The 19,136-nt window shown below is 31.6% G+C and overlaps 1 protein-coding gene and 1 pseudogene across 5 annotated transcripts; one reads left to right on the top strand and one right to left on the bottom strand.

Annotated features, from left to right (window-relative positions):
• The first annotated feature begins 1,261 nt into the window (after nt 1-1,261).
• Nucleotides 1,262-8,084, top strand: LOC120276715 (DNA-directed RNA polymerase I subunit 1-like). Of its 5 annotated transcripts, XM_039283392.1 has the most exons (10): nt 1,262-1,796; nt 1,871-1,928; nt 2,036-2,103; nt 5,357-5,571; nt 5,706-5,972; nt 6,088-6,223; nt 6,705-6,902; nt 7,014-7,096; nt 7,185-7,290; nt 7,411-8,084. In XM_039283392.1, the coding sequence occupies exons 5-10, from the start codon at nt 5,940-5,942 to the stop codon at nt 7,482-7,484; spliced, it is 630 nt and encodes a 209-aa protein (XP_039139326.1). In that variant the 5' UTR covers nt 1,262-1,796; nt 1,871-1,928; nt 2,036-2,103; nt 5,357-5,571; nt 5,706-5,939; the 3' UTR covers nt 7,485-8,084. The 5 variants fall into 5 exon arrangements, 2 of the variants coding, with proteins under 2 accessions (XP_039139326.1, XP_039139327.1); XM_039283393.1 differs by lacking the exon at nt 7,014-7,096 and having other exon boundaries at nt 1,264-1,796; nt 6,705-6,910; nt 7,411-8,082; XR_005541362.1 differs by lacking the exon at nt 7,014-7,096 and having other exon boundaries at nt 1,267-1,796; nt 7,411-7,725.
• Nucleotides 8,085-10,324: 2,240 nt separating this feature from the next.
• LOC120277645 lies at nt 10,325-14,351 on the bottom strand (annotated as a pseudogene).
• Nucleotides 14,352-19,136: the final 4,785 nt, after the last annotated feature.

The following is a 19,136-nucleotide window of genomic DNA, read 5'->3' as shown; positions in this document are numbered from 1 at the left end:
CAAAAATATAAATATAATAATATATTAACACCATACCAAATACCGTGTCAAAAATAAAAATATATTTATATATTAATACGGTGCCAAATACAGTGCTAAAAATATAAATATAATAATATATTAATCCCGTGCCAAATGCGGTGCCAAAAATATAAATATAATAATATATTAGCACCGTACTAAATACCGTGCTAAAATATAAATATTGTAAATTATTAATACCGTGACAAATACAGTGCCAAAAATACAAATATAGTAAATTGATTAATGTCGTATTAAATACAATGCCAAAATTATAAATATATTAATATATTAAAACCGTCCCAAATACGGTGCTAGAAACATAAATATATTAATATATTATTACCGTGCCAAATACGGTGCCAAAAATATAAATATAATAATTTACACAATTCAAATATTTGCTAAAAAAGTAAAATCATAAAATAATTTTTTTTCCAAAAAAAACATTCATAAATTTATTAATAAATATTTATCTGATATATAATTATGTCTTTGTTTCTATTTTTTTTTCTTTCACGTGATATATAATCATGCATGTGTATGTAATGTGTGTTACTGCAATCAGTCTTAAAACTGAACTTACTGTTCTGTTTATCCAGCAACACTGTGATGCTCCCATCTGAATTTATGATTGAAGGGCAGTTCAATTTTATTGTTATTGATTTTTTTTAAAGAAAAAAGAAAAGAAAAGAAAAGAAAATATCTGGTGCAGGGGCACTCCTTCCTAAGCATGGCATAAATAAATGGCATGTGGTGGTAAAAGGATAAGAAAAGAAGTGCCCAGTCCTAAAGTTTCATATCTTAAAGAAGTCAGTCCTAAATATTTATAGTTTCGTAGTAAGGATGTACTTGTTCCCTCAGAGAAGCTCAGATTAATAAACACATGTAAAAGCAATAAATGAAAAGGAGGACCAAGAGTTCATATATATATATATATATATATATATATATATATAAAAATTTATATGAAAAGTAGTATAATTGAGATGATTAATGTACAGAAAAAAATTTGTTTACTTTCCAACTACATAGGGAATGACAATGTTATGGTGTTGTAGGCCTTTTGGGGGTTATCCATGGAAAGGGTATCAGTTGACTTACTTTCACACTTACTCTATATATTCCTCCTTTAATGTTTTAATATAATATAATACATGTTTGAGTGAAGAGTGAAAAGAAAACACTGCTTTTAATATAATATAATATATGTTTGGGATTCGAAGCCCAGATCAAATCCAAGCCCTTGGATGGACGTCAAAGCCAATCTCTCTTCTTCTTCCTCTTCACCATTCACGACCCTCAGTTGACCATTCGGTACAACTCTGTTTTTTCTTTTTCTTTTTTTCTTCTTCTCTCCCCTGTAAAATCCTGACCCCTAATCTCTCTTCTTCTTCACTATCACACTTCACCATGGATGCTGCTCCTTGAGCTTCCGGCCCCGGCCCCAACTATCTTGCTCACCAACCCTAATCCCTAGCCCTCATTGAAGCTTCCTCACAGTTGGGATCATCTCCTTCCTATTTTTTTTTGGATCTTGCTATTCGCTTCTCTCTTCTTTGAAGCCTCGAATCCCTCTCCATTTGGCGAGCGAGCGAGAGAGAAGGCACTCGAGCTTCATTTGGTTTTGGTTTCCATGATCGATTAGGGTTGGGTGTGGAGATTGCTTGATTTCTAGGCAGCACCGAAGGATTTAATCTTTGCTTGCATCTCCGAGTGGCCTTTTCTGGTTGATCAGCCTCTCAGGCTCCAAATCCTTCTCATTAGTCACTAAGGTATTCCCTCTCCAAGTTTTGTTTTTATTGGTTTGTCTAATTTCTCATATCATTATCTGTTAATTTATTCACAGAATTCTACAATATAAATTGGTTCAAGAGAAGTGGCAGGAATTGCACGTTCTCTTCAAGGTAATCCCTGACAAATGATGTTGTTTCATGGTATTTGATCTCCTTAGTGATTTTTATGAGTTTCTAATTTTTTAATTGGTTGTGTTTGTTTGAATCGGCATGATCAGATCGTATACGCCATAGATTGGAGCTTGAGATCCAATAAAATTGTTACTGCTTCGCATGATCGGAACTCGTGAGTGGGGGCTTGGATAATTATTTTTGACCAAATTTACTTCTTTCTCTTGCAGTTGAATTGATTTTCCTATACAACTTTCTGTTCATATTGGATGTTTGTTTCACGTATCTTATTTGTGGCATTAGGTAGAGATGTTGCTTGAAATTGTGATGTCAATTGTCAAGTCATTAAAAAAATTGCAAATTGGTGGAATGTCTCATCCATACTTCATTTAAGAGTTTATTATTTTTTTGCTTGTTTGCAGTGAAAGTCTAGTATGCCTAATTTTTAAGATTTTCAGTGGTGTGCCTTAATTTTGTGTGTGTCTTTGTGCAGTGAGTGGAATTTTTTGTGCTTATTTGCTTGTAAGATGACAATTAAAATAGATTAGCACACATCAAGGTGACTGATAGTGCTAGAAAAGAACAAGGCAGGGTCACACAATCATAGTAGTCAAAAGAAATCACTGCTGATGCTTTGGTGTTGCAGACTGTTTCATGCACCTTAAGTGCCTCCTTTTATTTAATTTTTCCATACTTATCTACAAATATCATTGGTTTCTTTCTTTGTGTGGATATGTGGTCTTCCTTCTGACACTTTCTCACCCCCCTTTACTTCTTTCATTTGTACTAGAATCAATGCCAGAATATTATTTTTTTTATGGTGCCTATCATGATCATGAAAGTCACTACTCTTCTTCTTCTTCATTGTTTTTACTATCTGTCCATATCCCAAACTTTTGTCTTACCACACAACCAAGGAACAAAACAAAATACTTGTTTCATTACTGCTGTCAAATAAATCATACTAGTATGTGAGTTCAAGGACTGTTTGGTACCTGTCTTATGAGTTATTTATTTTTTTCCTTCTTTGTCAATCAGCATCACACATGGCTACTTTCCACTTCTTATGATTACATTTATTTGGTGTTCAAGTACATGAAAAATTTTGTTTGAGATACTACTGGTGCTAGTCAAGGGGTGTATAAAGAAATGTCTCAATTTACATGTGCTTGTAATCTTTAGCCACTGTTAATTGCTTTTGTAGGTCAGATATGGCATATATCATTTTTAAAGCAAAGTGCCAAAATCCAGATGCAGATACTGCAGAAAAAAGTTTAGGTTAAAGTACTGTTTTGCAACAGAAATTAGGTTGAATATCTGTATGGTGGTGAATCTGAATAGCATTTTATTATTTGAATTACTTTGTAATAGCTCATCTTTTTTTTTTTCTTTTTTGGTCAATGCCCATCTATAATCTATTATTGTCTCAAGTTAAATGAGCTGAATTATTTTAGTTTTTTAATAAATATTATGAATTTGCTGCATTTACTATTTTGTTAGCTAGTTGTCATTAAAATTTTGACAGATGTTTAATTAGACAATGGGGTTCTAGTTCTACACATACAAATATTAGCCGAATGCTAGAAAGATTGAGAGAATTACATCTAATACTTATAGCAATCAAATTAATTTTTTTTTAATTTTTTGTTTTTTGTATTTATTTATTTATTAGACAATATGGACAAATCAGCACATACACATTCGAAATCCTCAATTATGTTTTAAATATGAATCAAACTCTCAATTTTCCGTATCAAATTAATAGCACTAACACTCATCTAGTGTGACGGTTATAGGCATATTAATTTATTTTTCTATTATTAACAAACAAATGCAGATAGTAGAATATATATATATATATATATATAGATAACATCAAAAATGTTTTGGTCACCATCATTGATCTTATGGTTGACTGTATCATCTTCAAAACAGTAGTGACATCCTTATGGTTGCACGTCATTCATCTTTTTTAGATTGAATAATATAAAAATGCTTGGGTGATAGTGGTTATATATATATATATATATATATATTTTTGTGTGGGGGGGAGCTACCAGAGTAGCTAAATATTATTAGACAAAAAGAAGTTTACAAATAAGATATCTAATACACCAGGCCACAAAAGAAAAACCAACAACACACACGACAAGACTCAAGCCCAAATAAAGAAACAGTAAAGGAACAAGAGGAAAAAGATCTAATTAAAATTCGAACCCCGCCTGATTAATCACCTTCATAAGCCATTTTGGTTTCTCCATGCCCATGTGAAATAAGGACAGCTGTGTCGACCGAAGACCATGTCCAGCAAGCACCCCGGTAATACGGTTCCAATGAAAAGGAATGAGCTCAATCTTAGGATGATTCAAGAAACTCAGTAGCTTCCACAAAGTCTCCAGATACTCCTTATTGTGCCAGCAGATTGCTTCCTCATAGTGCATGATCGTCTTCCAAATTTCTTCCGAACTGATATAAATATTGGAGCATCTCTCACTAGCCTCAAAGCAATGTCGAACAGCCAAACACAACGCATTTAAACCATTTTCCTAAGTGGTTATATATATTATATATGACTTTAGGTGGCCAACATATAGAAGGCCATTGAGTTCATTTTCAAAACAACTTATCTTTAGATATATATTATATCTATAAACAACTTAGAAATAAAAATTTTTAAGGAGAGATTAGCAAATTTGAGTATACATAATGATGATTGTTCATTTTGTTAAAATTATTTTATTGTAATAAAATCTCAAAATATTATTTTATCATAATAAATTTTTCAAATATGTTTAAATAGATAGTAAGTCAATTACAAGTAGAGTTGATTTTGATTTAATTGTTATTCTGGCTTGAATAATGAATATGTTGGTTTGTAAATGCAGCGTAATTATCTTAATGTGTTTTGATATTTTATTGGATTTGCATTTCATTCATCATTCATTACTTGGTTCAATTGATTTTTAAATTATGAAATGAAATTAGTAGCTTAGTTCCAATTAAAAATTTTAATTTTTGGTAATTTTTATCTCACTAAAAGGTATCTGGTTAAAATTTTAATGAAGCCATTAAAAATATTAAAATTCATGTTTTAATATTTACTCACGAAGCTAGATTGGTCGAAGTGATAAAAGTTGTACGTAGTTTCATCTAATATTTTATATTAGGTACAAAAATATCTATTTGGGGAGATCTATTATTTTATAGAGTTTTCAATCTTATTGTTTTACCTTACTAATATATATATATATATATATATATTACTCAAAATCCTCTAATGTTTCTTGCTTGAAGTGTTATAATGAAGTTTAACCAAAGTTGTATTCATTTATTATATTTTTAGGAGTTGTTTTCTAAATGTTTGAGCTTCGTGGCTTGGACTTGTTATTCATCTGTTATTCTAATTTTTTATTTATATGCCTTTTCAGGACCATATTGTCAGCGCTATACTTCTAACAAGGAAGGACATGTTTCTTACCCGTGATGAGTACAATCAGCTGCTATATGCTTGCTGTGTGCCGATTGCTGCTTCCAGTTCTCAAGTAATTAAATTTGGGGAAAAGGTTACCGTATTATGCTCAATCAACGAGATTCAGCCCCTTTTTCCTGCCATTTTAAAGCCAAAACCTTTGTGGACTGGAAAGTAGGTTCATACTTTGTGCATGTTATTGATTGGCATTGAAAATTTTTCTATTTTCTAAAGTAATTCAGTTACTAATTATATATATAAAAAAATGAGTGTTCCTGTATTTTGCTAAATTTTCTAAATTTATATAGGTCATTTCTTCAATTCTCAGCTATGTCACAAGAGGCAGGAAGCCTTTTACTGTTGAAAAAGATGGGAGAATCCCAAAAGAATATTTTGGAAAGGATCTTACTGAACACAAGCTGTTTATATTGAACAATGAATTAATACATGGAATGATTGCCAAAGCTTAGTTTGGCAAGCATGGTCTGGTTCATATAGTCCATGAATTTTATGGTGCTGATACTGCTGGAATTTTGCTTTCAATGTTCAGTCGTCTGTTTACTATCTTTCTTCAGGTTTGATTTTGAACTTTTTTTTTTTTTTCTTTTTGAGATTAGAATTTGTTGATATATAGATTTCCTTTATCTACGTGACATTAAATTTTGTTGAGAATGTCAATTCATTTTTTAGATTCACGGATTTATGTGTGAAGTAGATGACCTTTTAATTTCTGAAGATTTGGATTTGAGGAGGAAAGATATACTTGAAACTGGTGAAAAGGAAAGTGAACAAGTCCATTTGCAATTTACTAACAATAATTCTGTAGGTATGCTTTTTGTCAATTTTCTGGATTTTCAGTGGGCTGTGTTATGCGACAGGCCTTTTTATTCTATTATTTGTGATATTTGTTGGGCTTATATTTATGTTCTTTAAGCTATCATATTTCCTTGCCAGTATCTATTTTCAATTTGTGGTTTTCATTACCTTACCTATTACAAGGTTCTTGAATAATATTCCGATTCTCAGCCTCAATGAGCCATGCTTAAAGAATCCATTTATGAGATTTGGCAATACTCAGTTTTGTTATCTCAATCTGGATAGAAGTTGTACTTCAATATAGTTTCCTTTCATGTGCGTGTGTGTGTGTTTGATGTTGAGTGCTGAGTCTTTATAAGATATGGTAGTCATTTTTTCTTTTCAAATATAGAAACTCAGTGTTCCTGGTACCCAGCTTCTAATATTTATTCTTGGTGTTTGACATTTCCTGGAATACTTTTGGAGCATCATACAATCATTTTTTCATTCAGGTTCTACAGATCTGCAAAAGGAGATTGAGAAGGTTATACGAACAAACGTAGAACCTGAGACAGCACGTTTGGATAGAATGATGTCCAGTAAAATGAATGTCATAACATCTGAAGCTAATAATGCCTTGTTTCCAACTGGACTGGTAAAATCATTTCCAGCCAATTGTCTCTCTCTCATGACTGTAACTGGTGCTAAAGGTGGTTTGGTATAAGCTTCTCCTTCTTTTGTATTTTTTTTCTTCTTGTTCTTATTTCTGAGCAAAATAAATTTTGTTGTGAATATACAACAAAATAATGATTATTGCATAGAACAAAGCAATATGCGTCATCATCATTCTCAACTCCCTTGTTTGCAATGCCACCCACAAAGCTATATAGCCTATATTAGAATGGTGATTAATTAATGACTATTTAATCAAGAACAAGTTTTACTTTATTTTATCTTCTCAATTTGATGATGATTATTATATATGTGTACAGGTTCAACATTTGATTGAGAGATGTCTCATATTACGTATGAACCGTGATGATTGTGTTCAAGCTCTTGCTCAGCATGCATGCATTCAACCTCTTGTCACACTTGCTGGTATTTTTATTTATTTATTTATTTATTTATTTATTTATTTTTTAAGTTAATTTAGTAAATTTTGTTGTGAATATACATAAATATAAATGCTTGGTTTTACCAACTTAAATTTGCTTGTAGTTTGGAAAGGACTACTAAAAGAGAACAAGGGTTTCTTCCATTCATACTTGCATGAAATTTCACCAAGACATTAGTGACAATATAAAAAAATGTTGGTAAAAATCAACAATCCATTGGTAAAAGTCTCAAAACTCTATACCAACGATAAAAATACCTATTCCAACACTGCTTTTACCGTCGGTAAAAGTCTTGTAGGTATAGACTTATACCAACGGATATAGTGTTTGTTGGAATAGATTTATTAGTTTTACCGATGGAATATACTGTAACTATTGGTCATATTGTTGAGATAGCACCATCAAATTGCTTACCTTATACCAACATTAAAAACACTTATTCCAACAATTTTGTTACCATTAGTAGAAGTCGCGCGTATACATTTATACCAACTGATATAGATTTGTTAGAAAAGATTAATGGGATTTACCAACAGAATATAATTGTAACTATTGGTCTGGCCATTGATAAAGAACTTCAAATTTATTTACCTTATACTAATGATAAAATATATATTGCTATATTTTTTTACCGTTAGTAAAAATCTCATAAGCATAAACCTACACCAACGATTACAACATTTGTTGGAATAAATACATTTGATTTATCAATGACTACAACATTCGTTGCTATAGATGTATACTGAAAAATACATGTTTAGTTTTAGCAACGACAATACCGTCAGTAAAAATCTTTATATTAATAATTAATATGTCAATATAACCATTATTACACCTGTAAATATATTATTAATAATTTAATACCTCATACACAATTAAACTAATTTGCAATAAATTAAAACAATCAATGTCATTAAAAAAAACCTATCACATTACCACAAACATATATTTATAAGGTATATGTTAAAAAATAAACTACCATTTCAATCTTGATAACCAAGAGTTTTTGCAATATATGTATATATATAAATATATATTTCATCATCACAAACATATATTTACAAAATACATGTCCAAAAATAAACAACCATTCAATCTTGACAACCAAGAATTCTTGCCACAATACCAAATCTAACACAAAGATAAACTGCTTTCATTTAATGTCTAACAATTAAATAAAGCAACAAGGACTTGCTGAAGTAGAACCGATGCCATCCTCTAAAAAGCATCACCTACAAAAAAACATTTAAAAAAAATTACAAATATTAAGATGCATGCAAAAATAAAAAAAATTAAGTACCTACAAATTATGTAAAATAGAAGTTAAACATTTAACCAATTGCCACATCTTTGATAGGATAGAAAAGGTTGTAATGGTTAATATTATTAAAAATATATGTTGATGCGGAGTTCGTAGACAAAAATCTAATAATTTGCATGATGTCACAGATGTATGTCTTCATCAACTTAAGGCATGGATACCAAGATACCTGTATAAACATAGAGACTAAGCACCAATTATGAAAAGCATAAAAATCCATACCCCCAATACAATTTTCATTGCTTTTTGATTATCAGTGTTTCTGCTATTTCATCCTAAATTAACAGAAAACGCGTTAACTACAGTTGATAAAATATACTAACTGAAAAATTAGTAGAATTCCAAAATAATTTAACAATAATTAAATAAATAAATCCATATTAAAATCACCACCCAATTTCCAGCGAATTAAATTACTTATAGATAAAAGTTTTGAATAAGCAATCTTCTAACCTGATCAAAATTCTAACTCCTGAATAAGCCAAGAATCATTGCCTCATGGAGACCAGATAAAAAATATGCAGAAACAACCATTAAGTCCTCAATAGTCAATAATTTAAACTAATACAATGCAGAAGCTCAAACTATAAGCCCACATCCTATTGGCAAGATACACAGGCAAGTATCATTTTACATCAAAACTTGCATAGTTCCTATAAGGAAGCCAATCAAATGCCCATTCACTTTCATGGAATTCTACAGAATGATCAAGACAAAGAAACGTAATAGATTTTAATTATGCGTAGACAAACATGAAGGTAAGGAGAAAAGGATACATGCAATTATCTTTCTTACCAAACAGGCATTTCCTTTTGAGTTGGAAAGATGAGGTCCATTCATCCTCTTGGGTGGATCATTGCTTCCATGGTCCCCTGACTTCTTTACAAATTTAGTTTGTTTTCCTACAAGAATCAGATTGCAAATCAAACTAGATTACAGTAGCCCAGACACAAAGAGAGAGAGAGAGAAGTCGGATTGCACCAAATTTAAAAAAGTTATTGCCAGCAACCTGATTCCTCTGCCATGAAAATTTTATCAGCAGGAAAGAAAAACAGGAATTACCAATAGATTTCAATTTAGCAACTGATCTTTCCTTTTTTTGTAAGTGCTTCTTGTGCAATTCTTGCAAAATTTAACAATTAATCCATTGAAAAATGCAGTGACCAAAGAATCAGAACTACTGGTGAAAAAAGAAAAATAAGAAAACCATACACCTGATGACCTAGACCAGAATAAAGGGTAATAGGCAAGACATCTTGGTTCAACAAAATTGCTACAAAAGTACACCACTACACAATACTGTCCATCAGCAAACAAAAATTTCAACCTGTACAACTTTCATAATTCTTAATATTCAATAGTTACACATAAACAATCAAGATAGTAACAATAAAAGTTGCACCGCATAGACACGCCATAGAATATTGGAGATCCACAAGGCAATATACATTTTATAAGTGATTAAGAATAGAGATAATGCCGAGTATACCATGAGACCGTGAGTTTGAGATTATATACACTACGTGAGCACGCACATACCGGCCTTAATCATGACATTCAACACGTACTCGATTACTTGATGAACATTTTGAAATAGCTTTGTTTCTTGAGCCCATATATGAAACTGCACATGTCTCTCTAGCAGCTCAATATCAAACATCCAATAGATCTGCTATACCCCAATAATCTGCCTCATTAAGGAAACTCATGGTTAATTTCAAATCATTGTTTAATAAAATTTTCATTTTGGGTACTTACTTCAATATATCCCATTGTTCATACCATTTCAGATCATTATATCAAAATTTTTAGTTTCAAATAATTTTTATTTAAATAAAAACCATTTGACACAGAAAAGTTGGGGAAATGATATAAAGAGTGGTGATGTAAAAAAAATTAAGTGAAAATAAATAAAAAAATTATTAATCTCTGTTAAATTAGCATCATCCAAATTCCCTCCATAGCATCCATGTTCAACAAATCCTGTTTATTGAGTAATTTCTTGTCCAATATCTGCATTTGCTTGTTTTATTCTTCATTCAAATTTACTTGTATTGCTTATACCTCAGACCTATTTTCATACAATCACTCATAATGCATACCTAAAACTCAAACTATCCCAATAAAAAAACGTTAAAGATATGATGTCTTCAAATTAATATTCCTTCAAAACAAGCTCCTACAATCCTTTTACCTCTTTCCTCCTTTTTTTTTTTAAATTTTATTTTTGCCATTTTCAGGCCAATGTGTTGTGTTTTGCTAGCTGTTTAGTTGGGGACCTGATTTGTATCTCAAGTTCTACTTATATGAAGCTCATATTTCACTGTCTTGTTAACCACATGACACATTCTGTGATGTGTTAATGAATTTCTTCGAAGCAATTTCTCCCACGGACAAAAAAACTCCAAGGACTCAATAAAAGGCATTTATATCATGAATAACCAAATTATAAGCTTATAGGTCTAACAAATTCCTCTAAGTGATATTCCACCTTTATACTTCTGTGCTATTTGTTAGGAAAGCATGTCAAACGCCAATTATCCTAGTGTTAAAAGTTCTTAAATACAATTTAGTTGTCACAGTAGAATAAGGAACATATTCCCTAACTAAACTTTATCCTTTGAAGCTCAAAGGAATTGGCAGGAGTGAGCAGTATTTCAGTCGTGGCACTTCCTCAAAGAAATAGATCTTCATTCACAAAAATTTAGAGTAATTTTGACTTGCATACGTAAAAGAAAAGAAAACAAATTTAGAGGTTGAACATGCTTTACAAGCAACTTCTAACATCCTAGTAGAAAATTACAAATATGGGTATGAATATGAATACAAATACGAGAAGGTGAGTTTAAAGTTACAGTTACCTCAATAAAATCGCGGAGTAAGAAAGTGGGCATTCATCTGGGAGGGTGGTGTATGGACTGGCACATCTTGCTCACATCTCATTTCTTCTTCTCAGTCAGCGCCTCCATTTCTTTATATAGTTTTGACCATCAATCTTTTCTTCCATTTTCAGGATCGGAGTTTTCTTTACCCTGCTAAGTTAAGGTCAAGTTACATAATGATTTTGATTAGGCTTTATTTAAAATGTAAGATATCCGACCCAACAAAAGCACAAAATGACAATAAACTTCTGCGCTACTCTAAACAAGCAGCACCAAGGACAGGCAAAAACTTATATCTTATATTGTTTACTGCTTGGGCCTACTTGGGTTTCATGTCAATGATACTGAAAAAATGCATAAAAAATATGTAAAACCTTGACAAGATATTTTGTAACCAACTTTTCAAAACAATCATCTTTGCTCACTTACAGACAAAGTTACAGCCACCTGTCATCTTAGAAGTTTATAACACATGTTAGAAAGATAAACTTATGTCTAACATAAACTTATACCATGACCATAGCCAAAAATTAAAACTCTAAAATTGTTGATTGAAAATGAAGCATCAGCAAGGTTGTCACAGGCGCAAGGGGGTCCTGGGGCCTAGGCGCAAGGCCCAGGCACACGCCCGATTAACACTAGGCGCACTAGTTTCCACTAAAAAAAATTGAAAAATATTTGTTCTAAAGATTAATTTGTATTAAAGTTTTAAATGTTCTAAAGATTAATATCATAGAAGACGATCAGACATTAGAAAAAAAAACGTACATAATAATATGAAAAATAATCTTCAAATGTATAATACAAAATGCAATAATATGATATAATGCATGTATATAGTCCAAATCCTAACTTATATAATAAAATCTAGATTTTAGTGACTATCATCAAAATCATCAAATCCATCATCATCCAACATCATCAATTTCCTCTTCAAATTTATCATTCTCTTCATCTAAATAGTGGATTGGCCCGAAGAGGAGAGATGAGGTTTTGATTCTATTTGGTTGGTTGTGTGTTAATCACCCTAAATTTAAATGGCTTTGATTGTATGTTGGCCTCTTTTATTTTTAATCATCAAAGATGTGAGGATAAAATTAAAAGTTAAACTAAATATTTTAAAAATAACCAAATAAATTTGTTGATGTTACGAAGGCGCGCCTAGGCCCACGCCTTGAGCTTTGTGCTTAGGCTCAAAAGCGCGCGCCTTTGTAACAGTGCCCGCCTGACACCTATAAAGGCGCAATCTGTTGAGCCTTGAGCCTGAGGAGCCCGAGGCGCGCCTTTGACAACTATCTGCATCAGATAATCCAAAATGAAATCTAAGAATTAACAATTTATTCAACTTAAAGTTAAATAAGGACAACTTTATTTCCCTAATTATGCCATAAAACACATATTAAAATCCTATATCTTAATTGCCAATAAATACCATCTACTAGATAGATGCTTCAAAGCATAGTCGGTAATACAAAACCAATTTGATAAAATTATCTTTCACAATTGAAGGTCAAAACCATATAAAGAAAAAAGAATAAAAAGCAAGACAGATGGCAGCACTCACTAATGGTTGTTACCTAACAAGTTGAAAGTGTCTCCCTTGTTCAGAAATAGAGCAAATTTCCATTAAAAAAGCCATGATCTGGTCCTAATGTTCCATTATTGAATCATAGATCCAAGTATCAGCATTCTCAGGTTCACAATATATTTAGCTTCTGATGTTGACAACTAGAGCAAGATTTTCCACTGTTAAAATGTTTATACAGCCTAAGGCTTAATTCCTGATAATTTTGTTGTAGACCAAAATGACGCCCTTATTTATATTTTATGAACAAATTTGTGGTCAATAAATCAGATAGGAAGCATAAAGAAAATAGGATGAATAGATAAATGTAGTATATTAAAATTAATAATGGAGACCAAGTCGATCGGTGCCTTTTCATGGAATTAGAAACATTAAAAAAAAAAAAGAAAGAAAGAAAGATTCATCACCTGGATATCTAAAAATAAAAGAAAAGGCATAACTCCAAAATGAAAACTTACAGAAAACTAGATAATTAGCTCAATCTCTTCCATGCCCACACATCAAAATACAGATTTGAATAAAGAATGCCTAGTTGCAATCAGGAAAAAGAAAGGTAAAATTACCAGAAGTTAAACAAAATCCAGCAAAAGGGTATAAAGGCAGATAATGAATAGAATAATAGACAACTGAGGAACCACAACCCAATTTCAAACCCTAACCAATTAGCTCATTAGCTAAACATATAATACCATTTACTAGAAAGATCATAGAAACGGAATAGATGTGTAGAAGATGAAATCAATGATAGCTCTCTACCTTACAATTCAATCCATCCAACACATATATAGATAAATCTAAGATCAGAACGATAATTCAAATATATATATATATATATGGAAGATTCATCCTAAGAATTATAAATAAAAAAAACACAAAAATCAAACAGATTCATCAAAAATCAACGTGGAAATAAAGATAATGATATCGAGAAACACGTATACAAACCTTGTATCGCTCACGTCTCGTTTCTCCTTCTCGGCCAATGCCTTCGCATCATGACATCGGACCCCAATCCCCGATGTCATGATCACTGGCCCAGCATCCGTCGCCAAACGATACACCACGTATCCACCGTAGCCGATCCTCATCACCGAGTACTTGGACACACCGAGTTGCTTCATTGCCGCGGTGAGGCACCTGGATTGCAAGCCGATGGAGAAATCCTTGCCATCGGATCGGGATCCGCCGAAGTGGATGAGATCGGGAACGTAGAAGTTGAAGAAGCGGGAAAGGGGGCCGATCTGGCAGTCCCATTGCTATTTGGCGTTGGCGTCGAAGTCGTGGATGCGGAGGAGGGAATGGCGAGGTTCAGCGGGGATCCAGATGTGGATGATGGTGGCGGTAGCGTTGGCGGCGGACGGGAGATCAAAAGAGACGGGAATGAGGCCAAGGCGTTGGAAGAAGCGGGAGAGGAGAAGATCTTGGAAGAAGACAATCCCACACTGGTCACTGGCGGCAAGCAACGGCCGCGAAGAGGCGGCGAGCAATGGCGGTGAAGAGGCATGAAGAAAAAGTAGAGGAAGGGCCAGAAGAGGTTTTTGTTTATGTTTATTTTTTCATATATTATTAAAATATATACAATTTTTATATATAATTTCAAGTTTTATAAATCTCTCTTATTCATTAATTATTTATTATTTAAATTTAGATATAAAAAATTAACAATAAACCAATTTGTTTTAATATTAAAATTAATGTTCGATTTTTATATGATACACATGGAAGAGAAATTAATACCCTTATTTATTCATTATTTATTATTTTAATTTAAATATCAAAATATTAAAAGTAAACCAATTTAATATAACATAAAAATTAATGTTCAGTTTTTATATAATATCCGTATAATTTCATTAATTTATATAATGATCATTATCTATTATTATAGGAGAACAAGTAATACAATTATTCATTAATTATTTATTATTTAAATTCAAATATTAGAAAAATAATAATAAACCAATTTAATTTAACATAAAAATTAATTTTTTATTTTTATATGAAATACTTATAATTTCATTATTTTATATAATGAACATTTTTTTTCAAATATGCATTTTTGAATATAGATATTAAAATTCAATGTTAAAAGTAATTTAAAAATAATTAAAAAAAAATTAATTTAATTATTATTCTTAGTATATATCTCAAATTCAATTATGGTATTATTATTATTAATGCTCTACTAAATATAGATATAAAAAACTAAATAAAATTTAGAGTAATATATTGTTTTACCAATAGAATGATATCCCTCAGTAAATATCTAATATATTCCAACACTTTTAAAGGTTCGTTGGTATAGATAATCTATAGCTACTCATTTGACCATTGCTATAAATAAGTATCAGTATAGAGCAGTAGTTATACCAACAGAATAATATCCATAAGTAAATATCATATTTATTCTGACAAATTAAATGTTCCATTGGTATAGATAGCCTATAGTTACAGATTTGACTGTCACTATAGATAAAAGTCATTACACAATAATATCTATACCAACAAAACAAAATCCGTCAGTAAACATCTTATATATTCTGACAATTTTAAAATACCGTTAGTAAAAACAGTCTATAGCAACAGAATTTAACTATTACTATAGAAAAGCGTTAGTATATGGCAATTTTTTTGTAGTGATATAGCTGTAAGCTCACTCTCTAATATATATATATATATATATATATATAAATATTAAAATTTAAAAAAAATGAGACAAATTATTATTTACATTATTCATCCGAAGTGAAAAAAAATTAAATTTCTGATCTCCAATATAAGACTCCCGTGCTTTACCGTTGGGATATACCAATAATAGTCTTACTTTAGATTTTCTACTAACATGTAATAATATACATATATCTATGATTTCATATTTCATGATAAGCTATTGTACAAATGCATTACGTTTCTAAATTTATCATATATGAGTTTCTAAATTAATTATACTTCTTTTATTATTGCATATAAAGGTCAGGCATAAGGACCTGATCCTCAGAATAAGGGTTTTCTGTGTTCTCTGTTCTTGTTCTGAGTCAAGATTACGTTTTGCAATGAACCAGTGACCGAAATCTGCAACAAGAAAGCACAAGCTGCAACAAATACTGATTGGCTCACAATCTTGGTAAGTTTCCAGCATTTATAAATGTTGAATGACAAACTTGAGGTCAGGCATAAGGACCTGATACTCAAAATGGCACTATCTCTTAACTTTACTCACATACAAGTTGCTAGCTCTGCCAATTAAATTATATGATTGCTGGTCCCTCGATATTATAGATGAGAGACATATTTATACTCTAAAAGATTGTAAAGCACTTTCTTGATATTTAAACTATTGAATCATTTTATTATAACCTGATCTAAACTCCATTGATCGCCAGAGCTTTGTTATCGCAGTACTTGTGATTGTGATGGCAACATTTGCTACAGGAGTGGACTCCAATTGCTTTCAGGTTAGATTCCATAACAATGTTATAAGACTATTTATGATTTGTAATCTCCATCTCCATAGATCATCATTATTCAGTATGTTACTCCATTTCATTCATTTTGGACAATTTGCTGAATGCTAGCAGCTCAAGAAGACTGAACCTGAGTCAGAAGATAGTGTTCCATATGGATATGGTTTTTTCCATTTTGTTTTCTCGGTGGGGTCAATGTATTTTGCGATGCTTTTAATCGGATGGAATTCACATAAAACCATGAAAAAGTAAGTTCCCACTATCATCAGAGAGTTGATTAAACTCGTCATATTACTATTATTGTTGTTGTTTTCTCCTTTCATCATTTCATGTTGGTGTATCAGTTTGACTAAGATTTTGTATTATATTGCAGATGGACAATAGATGTTGGAGACAATATTACCTACATTGCCAAATTGACTAATATTATATTTGTATTCTCTACATTGCCTAGTATTTCCAGACAATCCATCAGCCATAGTGTTTTTATTGTTAGTCAGAAGATGTTGAAGAAGTTGATTAAAGGAATGTGTATGTATTGTTAATTCAATAAAATAATTTTTGTTTAGCAATTCAAAAAAAAAATTGATGGGTGTAATTCAAGAAAATTTAAATAAAATTAATTTCATATAAATTATTTTTTTATAGAATAAACAAAAGCGTGCCAAAAGGCGTGATAATTTTTTTTCCCAAAAAACTGTGCCAAATATCGTGAAAAAATATAATATATAAAATCGTGCCAAAAAACCGTACCAAATACTGAACTAATAAAACCATGCCAAAACCGTGCCAAATATGGAACCAAAGTCCGTGCCAAATATCAATGTTAATATTTGATACAATAGTAAAAAAAGGGTGCAAAAAACAGTGACAAAATTTGGCAAGGTATAAAAAGACGGTGCCAAAATTTATTTGTGACTATTCTATAGGTATAGTTAATTTTCAGTGCCAAATACAGTGCCAAAATCAATTTGGCATGGTTTTTGAACTCATTTCCATGCCGATTTGGGATTTTTCTTGTAGTGGTAGTTGTCCATCTAATGATTAGTCTATGAGAACATGATCAATGGTGGTTTTATTAACAAGTTGGTCTTATTTACTTTTGCAGCCAAGTAGAAGAAGCCCATGGCCATGCTAGAGGTTGCAAACATGATGTTCAGGGACAAATGATGGCTAATAATAGTTTTGGTATGCATGAAATTTCAAGTATCATATTTCATATTAGTAGTGGCATATGATACCCATTTCTTTAACTTTAGTTTCTGTATTGACTGCAACTCTTGATCCTTTGGTAGAGAGTGCTAGTTGATGCGAATAGCTTGGTTCCTTTGTTGATAGCTAGCATCATAGTCTTGTTATAATGTCTTACCCACAGTAATAAATGTTTCTTCTTTCCAAAAGTAGAAGGTTATATGATATAAATGTCACAAATGCCATTGCTGTGATTGTTTTTTATAAGGGCATTGTAGCAGATCATTGTACATGGTTTCTGATACTCGATCTCCTTTATCTGAATATATTCTACATGTGTCTCACATCTTCACATTAAGTTCCTGTAACTTGGGTGATTATTTACTGGATTCTAACCTAGCTAATTGTGGTATTCATCATTGAAGGTCGCCTGGAAACACCTCCTGAAGGCTATGTTTGCCACAGATGCGGTGTTGCTGGTTTGCTATTAATATATGAATTCTTGAGACATTTAGTTTTATACCTTTTTTTCACTTCGTGTGCATTAATGTTATGTTCCTGTACTCATGGTTGCATTGCTCATTGTTATTTATAATTTGTAGGCCATTTTATTCATCATTGTCCTACAAATGGTGACCCAGAGTTTGACAACGAAAGGTTTAGACCCCAATTTAGAAATTTAAGCCCTATGCTGATGTCAACTTTAAATGGCTCTTGTGTATTGCAAAGCGGGGTGGTTTCTGTCAGGCCTGATGCGTAAGATATTTTTTTTTTTGCATACTGCACTTAATTCGTACTACAAGTATGCTTTTTTCTGTATGTTAAAGCTTTTAAATGCATGAACCTTTTTCAGGGCTACACATCTTAAAGAATCAGGCAGTCTTTCTTCATCTCACTCTGTTTCTGGCCTCCCACCTGAGCTGCATTGCCCATTGTGCAAGGAACTAATGAAAGATGCTGTATTTACAAGCAACTGTTGTTTCAACAGTTTTTGTGACAAATGTAAGTGTTGGGAATAGGTACCAAATTATATTGTTCATTCTTTATATGAGATCAGTATTTATAGTGTCCATTGCATAACATTTTTTTTTAGTTTTAATGGTTAAAATTTATGTTCTTCATGGGAAATTTGTTGAACTCTTGACCTTGAAAAGAAAAATACAAAAGGTCTGCTGCTTTTATGATCTTTCACTTTCATTTACCACTGATTATTTATTTATTTTGCCAAAATTTTCCACCAGCATTTATTAATTAGAAACTTACCCATTTACTTGATTTATCTGATCAGGCATAAGGGAGCAAATAATTTCCAATTTAACATGCATGTGTGGGTCAACAAATATCTTAGCGGACAGCCTTGTGCCGAACAAAACTCTTAGAGACACC

The sequence above is a fragment of the Dioscorea cayenensis genome, chromosome 15 (assembly GCF_009730915.1).
Source record: "Dioscorea cayenensis subsp. rotundata cultivar TDr96_F1 chromosome 15, TDr96_F1_v2_PseudoChromosome.rev07_lg8_w22 25.fasta, whole genome shotgun sequence".
Classification (NCBI taxonomy): domain Eukaryota; kingdom Viridiplantae; phylum Streptophyta; class Magnoliopsida; order Dioscoreales; family Dioscoreaceae; genus Dioscorea; species Dioscorea cayenensis.
The sequence above is the reverse complement of the archived record's forward strand: the minus strand, read 5'-3'. Positions and strand labels throughout refer to the sequence as shown.

What these genes read in the sequence shown, in the direction of transcription:
- LOC120276715 (XM_039283392.1), top strand. Translation starts at nt 5,940, where the DNA reads ATGTTCAGTCGTCTGTTTACTATCTTTCTTCAG. An exon ending in TGTTTACTATCTTTCTTCAG is followed by an intron (nt 5,973 to 6,087) that starts GTTTGATTTTGA and finishes TTCATTTTTTAG; the next exon opens with ATTCACGGATTTATGTGTGA. An exon ending in ACCTCTTGTCACACTTGCTG is followed by an intron (nt 7,291 to 7,410) that starts GTATTTTTATTT and finishes ATTTGCTTGTAG; the next exon opens with TTTGGAAAGGACTACTAAAA.